The 9829-nt window shown below is 43.0% G+C and overlaps 1 protein-coding gene across 1 annotated transcript in view; it reads left to right on the top strand.

Moving 5' to 3' along the window:
• The first annotated feature begins 5793 nt into the window (after positions 1-5793).
• Positions 5794-9829, top strand: part of nphs1 (NPHS1 adhesion molecule, nephrin) — a 35831-nt gene continuing 31795 nt past the window's right edge. Inside the window, exons 1-2 of the mRNA XM_076736376.1 lie at positions 5794-5927; positions 8547-8640. Of these exons, the coding sequence (XP_076592491.1) occupies positions 8577-8640 (64 nt within the window). The 5' untranslated portion in view covers positions 5794-5927; positions 8547-8576. The remainder of the gene's footprint in view (positions 5928-8546; positions 8641-9829) is intronic.

Raw genomic sequence — 9829 nt, 5'->3', positions numbered from 1 at the left:
GGATGGGCAGGATGGCAAACTCCACCTCAACAAAGCCATAAACCCATCTGTTGGCAGAGGTGTACTTCGGCCTGATTGTGTGTGTTTTTAATGTCCACGTGCCCTTGTACTTCTATCCCGTCAGAATAAGGGCATAATTTGCGAAGTGAGGTCTTTCTGGCCTGTTTCGCAAAAGGCTAATTTAAAAAGATCTCTGTTCAAAAATGACAACACGGTTTATGGCGTTTAGCTGTAAATGAGGACAGAAAAAAATATATAAATCACAGCTTTTAAGATGTAATGTTTGATCATAATTCCTTGATTGCTGACACAGCTTTGCACTGCGTTGTGCTTTTGGTCATCTTATGTTATGAAATGGCTTGGTGTGCAGCCATAATGTATATTGGTCAATCTGCAGTGGCCTATTGACTTTTTTGTGTTGCAGCTTTAAGTGAACACAGCTGAAATAAAAGTTAAAGTCAATAAAATATGAGGCCCACTAGCAGGTGGTCAGCCATTACCTCTTGCAGCTACGAGCTTATACACACACCATTTCTTCTATATTTTGCAGTATATGGTTCATATGAGATTTTTAAAGGCTGTATTGAATCTTACTGATGTGAATTCAAAGAAAATATCCTGGTATGGATAAGTGCCAAAACATACCATGTTCATGCAGGCCAAATGTAAAACACATCAGCTCTGCTTGAGACAGTGCTGACGCTGGATAAAGCACTGCCTATCACTCATTTTTACATGTCAGTATCTTTTGGTAAATAAAGTAAATACAATTCAAATTCTTGCTTTTTGCTTTTTGCTGCAGTCTGTTTCCCAAGCCTCATATTGCACAAAGCAGAAGCATTACTTTACAACGAAAACACAGCCACCCTTTGATAAAAACAACAAATTTTGTCTCACCTCAGCAACCACAGCACTGCATTTTGAAGAAAATACCTGCTAGACTACAATGACTAACCCCTAGACAACAGTGTTGAACTGTGGCTCCCATTTCAAGACATATTGTCCATTCAATGCATAATGTGTACTGAACTGAGAACCCGTCTTTGTCTTGGGTGTCAGGTGGAGGTGACAAAACTCCACACTTCGTAATAATCACAAATACTGTAAACTGAATTTGAATCATTGAGTCACTCAATTGAAAACTGCATTTCCTGACCTTCAGTAAAAATAATAAGAAAAATCCCATTCTCCCGAGGTATAAATTGCAAAGTCTTCACCACTATGGTAATGCTAATGCTGTCAGGGAGAGGTGAGGAGGAACATTGCTGCTGACCTCAGCTCACTGTCGTTAAAGCTATCATGGTGAGAGTTACGGATAATAGTTGATAGAAGAATGAATCCAGTCAATGAAGGTTCTTTCATAGAAAACACAGAGGAAGAAATATACGCATAGCATAGCAAACGTATTTGTGTTATGTGTGTGTGTGTGTGTGTGTGTGTGTGGTGTGTGTGTGTGTGTGTGTGTGTGTGTGTGTGTGCGCGTGCATGTACAGTGTATGTGGGTGGACAGCAGAACATAAATAATAGAGCACAAGGGTTTTGTTATTAAAGTGGCCTTTTATTGCTTAATAGCCTTTGTTAAAGGCTTGCTTTGGATCCATTCAATATTGTTTCTTTCCATGCCTGTTTTTGCCCTCATTTTTAGCTCGCCCAGATTTAGCTCAGTTTCATCCTCTAATCCTTCTGTTTTGTTAGTGACACTGGGAGAACAGCCTGGGCTGTGTGGCTCAGCCCGCCTGTCAAAGCCCATAACATCTCTTGCCAGGATCAGGTTATTGCCTGAGCTCTGTGTATCTTTATATTGAATTGCTTGTGATAGGAAGCTCTGGTGTTGTGTGTGTTTGTCGGGTGTGTGCCTCCATGCACATACGTTTGTGTGTGTATTTATTGTACATGGATGAGGTGCCTCTGAATAAGTGAATGGGACACACAAGAATGGTTGCAACAATTGCCTTTTCTGACCCCAAATTTCAAGATTGTCCCCTCGTCTTTCCTCCCCACCCCCCACCATGTTCTCTGCTTTGCTCTCCATTTGTCCATCACCGCGGTGGGGTGATAGATGGGGCGGCGGAGACAGCGAACGTTAAAGTTTGTGGGCCGTGGACAGACAGCTCGGCATGAATATCAGTGGCACAGAGTAAGCGCTGGGAATTGGATGAGCAAGAGCGAGGGAGGCGTCAGCACTTTCCCTCCCATGCATTTTCACTCAGCTGGATTGAGTCTTATTATCTGACCCTGCTCCTCTTCCCTCAGTGACCTAATAATATTGTTTCAGGGATCCTGTCCAGCCTCTGACCTTGTGACTTCACACAGGAATCTGTTCGATGAGGAGTTCCACTTTCCCAAAGATGCCTGGTTCATGTTTAGCTTTTGCTTCTTCCTTGGCCCTGGTGTGATCGCATGCACTTGCAGCGACCCAGTGATTTATTTTTACTGTCTGTCTAAATGTTACTGCAATTGAATTAGCATCGTGCAGCCATCAGTTATATCCCTGTATCTAATGCTGCTTATTAGTCTGATGAAGATTTTTATCTAATATAGACCCTCTTACACATGCTCACTGAGCCTCCTCATGTTGTGCTTTACTGAAACAAACATCTCTATAAAACCTCATCAACAAGACCTCATTTGATTGGCTGACTGTGTTTGTTTGTTATTAACAGCGGAATCGAAGTCGCAATATCAGTGAATTAACATGGTTATGCAGGAGCTTGTTAGGCAGCTGAGGTAAATGGGGGAGATTTGGGAAATAATCCCTTCCCAATCTGGACACCACAGCTGGTTGTCTCAAGCCTCTCCATTCATCCTGACACATATACACACACACACACACACACACACACACACACACACACACACACACTCACATATGCACATACACACACACACACCCACCTCTGAACTCCATGTTGCTGCCAAAATGCAAAGGGACACAGGGATGGGGATTGAGAGGGAACAGCAAAGAGTGTGTCGGTGTGTTTAATTGGGTTTTTCCAAATCCGTCTTAACCCTGATACATGTCCTTCCACATGCTCCAGCATCACTTGGTCTACAGGTCACCCAAAGCACAGTGACTTGAGAATCCCTTCTTGCAAACTTGCCAGCAGTGGGACAAGGTTCATGTCCCTATACAGACTTCATCACAATAACAGACTTTTGAAGAAAGTGCCGCTGAAGGGGATTAAGCAACTATCTATGCTGTCAGACTTTTGAAAGTCCTCTTATCTCTGTTTGCTACCGTTATTTTAGTGATGCCTGTAATTGTCATTTCTGGTTTCTGGTGATGCATGCTCCAAATCTGCGGCTGCCTGTTAAATCTCCTTCTCCTGTGGTCGACTGGGAGCCAGATTGGCCAGGGGTAAAAAAAACAAAAAAAAAAACATGTTGACCTTGTCTACAGATTTAGAACACAGAAGCATCACTGATATGGCAGCTGTACTGTGGCAGGCAACAGAAGCCTGGGCTCCAATCAGATCATCAGGTCAGATGGCTGTAGTTAATGCTGAGGCTCAGAGTGTGGATGTAATGCGCTCCAGCTCAGTGCACAAAGACAATTCTGCAGGCCTTTGTCGGAGCTCTCAGAAGCCTTGAAGGGTTACTGAGGCCCGTTTTTCTTTAAATTAACCACTTCCCCTGAACTGTGGGCACTGAGCTGGTTAAATCCTCTTCTTGGTGTGGGCATTGAATATCTCTGACTGTGTGGACTGTAGCTACTGACTCCAAGTTGTCATATTCATTCATTCTTTATTTTGACATGTGACAGAATCTGAGCTGCCACATTGCTAATGGCTAATCCAAATGATTTAAGCACGCCCCCCTAACCCATGCACCTTCCACACACATACTGTACACACCCAGAGGCATGCACAGGAACTCATACACACAAAAAATATCCCATGCGGTCTCACTCCTACTCTACTTTTCTGAATCAATCTCCTGAACATGACCCTATCTTTCCCTCTTCCACATATTGTGTTGCTTTCCACCGTAGTGCTTATTGCTTTCTTTGATTAATCTTCCTCCTCGCTTTCCCTGCCGCACTGGTCTGAGTCAGTAGACTTCCTGTTGGTTTTCAAAACAACTCTTCATGTCAGCCTTCCTTCCTCCCATCTCCCCCCTTCCCCTGATCCTCCCTCGTCTTCTATTCATCACTCCACAGCCCATTTTACAGTATCTTTCTGTCTCCTTCCTCCATCCGTTTCTCTCGCTCCATTACCTTGCTCGTTCGTGTCCCCTTCATCTCACCCTCTGCCTGTCCAACCTCCTGACATGAATTCTTTTTACCCTCTTACTGTATTTCCCTCCTCTTCCCTGCATTCTCCCCTCGCCATTCATCTTCAGGTCCTCTGTCCATCTCCCTCCCTCCCTCCACACCTCTCTGTCAGGCCCCAGCTCTCTCCCTCCTCTTCCTTCGTCTGGCAGTGGAGCGGCTCCACTCTTGCTGACAGTGCTGTTTGTGTGAACTGAGTGCTGAGCTTCACAGCCCCCTCGCCTCCCATTGCTCCCCCCCACACTCCCCCCGCCGCCATCTCTCCTCCTCATCCTCCGCCCTCCCCCCCCTCCCTTTCTCCTTCCTCCCACCTACATACCCCTCCAGGCGGGGGAATTAACCTTCCAGCCCTGGGCTGCTGGGCTTAATGACTGTCTGTGGGGCCGGCTCCGACTACACAACACAGCTGTTAACATCTGGGCCACACACACCCACACACCGCCTGGACACATACACAAAGCCACTCACACACTACACACACAACTATGCTGGACACTGGCACTGTGCTGCATGAACAACATCAGGTTACAGTCCTTGAATGTGTCCCACTATAAGAGTGTGCATTGTTATCATTCTTTCTTGCCTGCTGCACAAATGTGGGAGTTTCTAAAGCACTATTCGCACAGACAGTGGTTGGTCTATCATTACTGCATGGCTGACCCATAGTGGATCAACAGATGCAGCAGTATAACTGCTTTTGCGTCAGACTGAGCAAATAGGTTGTACTTATAGTCAGCATGGAGCCACAGCCCAAGTGTGGACTATCAGCAGATCAAATGAAAAATACATGCACATGGAAAATAAACATGACCTTTAGGTGGTCTTGCTAGAAGAGCTTTCACCATGTTCCACTGAGCAAATGGCAGTATTCTCCAGCCATCATTCAGTAAGAAGTATATAATTGACAAAAGGCAATATTCCGGAAAAAAAAAAAAAGGAATCAAATATTCCACTGCTGAGAGTGAATTCTTTGGCCTGTCTCTGTCTCCATCTCTGCAGCGGAGCAGATCACCTCAGGAGTATTCAGTATAGGAAATACAGTTATGAGGATACTCTCTATTCCATTCATTATGTATGAGCGTAAATGTTACAAAGTAGCAGCTGTGAAGACGTCCATGTTGCATCTGTGTCTTTGAGGGCTGCACTGCTCCTTCCAACCCAGCACAGTGAAACACTAAATAGGAGGATCCATGAATACTCCCCAGGAAGGCAGAATAGACAGAAACTACAAGCATGTTCATCTGCTCTTATTACCGGCTCACTGCAACTTTATTAAGCTTTTATAGTTAATTCAATTCTGCTGAAAGAGGTCCATGTCGTTACTGTGTGGCCTCAAAAGCATTAAAGATTCTCTGAATCCTTGGGGCAGCAATGACATTGCTATTGTTTTTGTGACATTTATTTTCCCGTACAGGTGACCCCCTTGTAACCACCGCCACCAACACTTTTCATATACACACCTTCCTTCATTCTTCAGTCTCCGCTACTGCCTCTCTCCCTCTCTTCATCTGTTTGCCTCTGTCTTAGACTAAGGAGTGAGAGAAGGGGGAGTCCCATTGGCATTCTTTAACATCTCCGTTGCTCACTTGTGTTCAGAGAGCCATCTGTAGATCAGGAAGACAAAAAGGCGCTCCTGAGCCTCGGCGTCACTCAACAGGTAAGCACAGCTCTCTGTCTCTCATGCAAATCCACACACCTATTCAAAGATTCTTGGGTTTTTTTTAAGACGGAGGTACCCCCTCTCTGTCTGCCTGCCTCACTCTCTCTCTGTGCACCCTAGGCAGGCAGATGCGCTTGAGTTGGTGGAGGTTGAAAGAAGGTTTTGCCTCTCTGTCTCTCAACTTTTTCCTGAGGAGAGCTGGTGTGTGAGCGTGTGTAGCGAAGTCAGAGTAATCCAGTAAACTTGAACACTTTGCTAAGGGGAGTGGAGTCGAAGCACAGGAACACCGAACTTTGCCTTCTTTCAGTGTCTTGAATCTGTATTGGACATGTACATTGTCAAGCCACTGAGCTGCTGGACCAAGCTGATACTGTATGATTTTGCCTGTCTGCTGTCAAGGCTGAGGTGTGTTCTGTTAGATTTTAGCACTCCCAGCAGGGTCTTAATCAGACTGCTTGAAGAATACCATGTTTTAATACACAATCAATGATTCAGATGTGATTAGATTCTGCTGATAATCTAATCTGCATCTTTTAGAAACCTTCTCTATCAGCAGTTTGGTGTTAAAGCAGTAATGGCTCACAATGCAGCTCCTATAAAGCTACAGTAATTGCACCCACAGGCAACTGGTGAGATTGGTAAGAAGTTAGGCCGGTATTAAGATGTAGGACCACATCTGAATTGGGTGGCTGCACGGAGGTTGAAACTTCATTTTCTGCACATTGACTGATTTCATGGGGTTTCACGTTAAATTGGTCTAGGATTGAGTGTATTGAGTCGTTTGATGATGTTATGAAAGACGCCATTAAAAATCTACCTGTCAGGGTCACGCTGAATGGCTCAGCTACCTCTAATGCCCTTGCAGGGAGAGTGGCAGCCTTGTCTCTGAAAGCGAATCAAATTTCAAATCAAACTTTCTAATTTGCATATGTAAGAAGCTGGTGAAGAACAAGGTAAAAAAAAAAAAAAATCTTTGGCAGTAAGTGCTGCTGGAGTAAAATATGGGTCTTGCTTATATTTGTGAAGACAAATTAAATTGCCATTCAGTATGGTATTTATCTAATTACATTTCAAGCAACTGCTAAATGACATATCACAGTTACTCCACAAATGCTACAACATTCCACATTTCTCATGCAAGCAAAATAAGCATGCATCAGCAAATCAACATTCTTGCAACTGGCTGTGTTTTTATAGTAATTAAGCTGGTTGTTTGGCTAGGTAATGGGAATGAGGAGAGGTCAGGTGGGTTGTGTCTGCTTTCAGTAAGAGTCCAGATGAAAATGGTGACTCATGAGCCCAGCAGCAGCCTCTCTGTGCTGCCCAAACCTCTTCCTTGCAGGGAAAACCTGCTGTTTGAGCTCTAAATCTCAAAGGTACAGATTAAATTCTGGCTTTTTTCATTATACCGAAGACAAATGAGAGAAATCCAGTATTTCTTGTCCCTGGGTGAATAGCTGTAAATTTCAAAGCCTATGAGAAAAAAACGTCAGCATTAGGCAGAGTATAATGAGTGTGTTTGTGTTTACCTACATAAGGCATTAATAGAGACAGACATAAAGAGAAGACGGGCACTTTTAACCTCAGAAAAGATTTTCTATTCATTGAAGAGGGAAGTAATTGCCCTTGTGTGTTCAAAGAGTATACTGGGGGCTCTGAAATACACAAATGTTTTGAGAGCGAAAAAAAATAATTGAGTGTGAGTTAATTCTTATCAAAGCCTGTTGGAGTGCAACTAATCGACTGAGGGGAGATGCGTCAAAGAGCTGTTCTTGCCTTCAATTCATTTTGTCTATTCAGATGAGAAAATATTTAGTTTTCAATTAAGTAAATCACTATTATTTGTTCCACTCCTGCAGCAGATAAATTGAAGTGATTACAAACTGACTTAAAATCCACAGAGGACTCTTCCAGGTCAAAAATAGTACTGGATGCAATGGGCACAGACCCACAACACGGTGTACAGACTTAAATTCCAAACTGTCTCTGGGATCTGTTCACAGCAAGAGCACGGCATGATCCTTACAGTGGGTCACGTTATTCCACTTTCATGTACCTATGGGAAATTACCTGCGAAATACAAATACACCTTTGTAACCGACAGACATTTTGACATGACTTAAAGAACCATGCCAGAACAATTGCACGTTTTAACCGATTTACTAAACAAATTGTCATGTCTAAACAACAAAGCATGAGCATCTTCTGATTCTGAAAGCAGTTGCTTCGTGCAGCCATTGGTTTCCATTCAGTTAAATGTGCTTTAAAATCAACTTACCTTTTTGTGTTTTCACATTGTATGCCAATGCAGGATTGATGGACTGATTCATTCATTGATGGAATGGTTGATCTGAAAAGCCTGTTGTAATGTTGTTATTATGTGACTTGTGTGCTATGGTGAATTGTAAATACTATTGCAAACACAACTCACAATATGTTGTCAGAAAGTCAAACCTCGGAAATAACAAGAAACATGGAAAGACTCATTTCAGTCTGATAGCTTCTTATACTACACTGCTTCACATTTAAAAACATGTCTACTATATTCACCTTGACCGAGAGTTCATGTTTGTGCCTATTTCATGTAGGTTTTTTTTTTTTTTTTTCTTTCTCCAGGATTGTCGAAGGTCAGATGTCAGTGGTGAAATGGACTTCTTGTCAGCATGGATTGTGTCTCCTTCAGCTTTACCCTTTCTCTGTCTCATCTGGGGTAAGAGAATCAAATGTCACCATGGAGCTATCGGTACAGTAACTGTGGCCTTTTCAAGTACCATCTGTGTGCTGGCCGTTCACCTGAGCAGTGGGAACTTTGACTTTATTGAATGACACCACACAGGTTTAGAGCGATGCACGTGCTTTAAATGTAAATCAGTTAAATTAACCTGCTTAATCACATACTTATCTCTTAATCTTATGAAACTCTTGTTTAAGATACCAGGTTTACTGCAGTATTGATGGGCTCTCTGCAGTATCTGTATACAGTATGTTTCTCCTTTCAGTTTTGTTTTTTAAGCCTCTGAGCAAATCACACAATACCAAGCAAGTCCAGCCGGTGCACAGAACCTACGAACATCATCATGATTGCCTTCTTCTCTTGTTATTTCTTTGTCAAATGGGAAACCAGCAGCTGCATCTTATTCACTGTCTTTTACTGAGGGGCCAATAAACAGGACCTCAGGTAGAAAGGAACATTTTATTAACCGATTTATTCATGGTAACACGGGAACTCAGTGTTAGGGTATTAGTGTTTTATGCAAATGACTTAATCCGAACACCCCAGCTGTAGTACAACAGATAGGGTTACTCCATGTGACCATAGTGACTTTTCAGCCAGGGTTGTCATTTGGCTCGGTTTGGCTCCAGCTATATCAGTCCAGTGTGAGCAGTAAGGTGCTGGGCATGTTATCAGTTTTTATACACTGCCTATGTCCCTCCTGTTTTCACCTCTGGCTTTGAGTCTGTTTACAGAAAATATATAGCACTGACATAATTTCACTTCTGCTATTGGGTATTTCCTCAGTAGCTTCCATAGTGATTACCACCATGACTTCCAGCTCATGGAACTCACTAAACATAACACGAAGTCATTTGACTGTATAGTGCAGTGGTCCCCAACTACCGGACTGCACAGAAAGAATAAATACTTCATTTTATTTCCACTTTATCGACGATCACACACTGAAAGATGTTTTACTTTGAAAATCAGATTCTGTTTTAATAACATCCCTCCGTTCATCTTGACGCGCTTGACACATACCTGTTTCTGTCACGTGACGCCAAAAAAAAATTAAGCCCACAAGCTAGCTAAAATTAGTAAAAAACAAACATCTTTGGAGAGCTACTTTGGAAATGGGAAAAGGCCCAATGATGAGACAGAAGAAGAGCCTACGACTGCCAAG

Source organism: Chaetodon auriga, chromosome 8, assembly GCF_051107435.1.
Source record: "Chaetodon auriga isolate fChaAug3 chromosome 8, fChaAug3.hap1, whole genome shotgun sequence".
Classification (NCBI taxonomy): Eukaryota; Metazoa; Chordata; class Actinopteri; order Chaetodontiformes; family Chaetodontidae; genus Chaetodon; species Chaetodon auriga.
The sequence above is the reverse complement of the archived record's forward strand: the minus strand, read 5'-3'. Positions and strand labels throughout refer to the sequence as shown.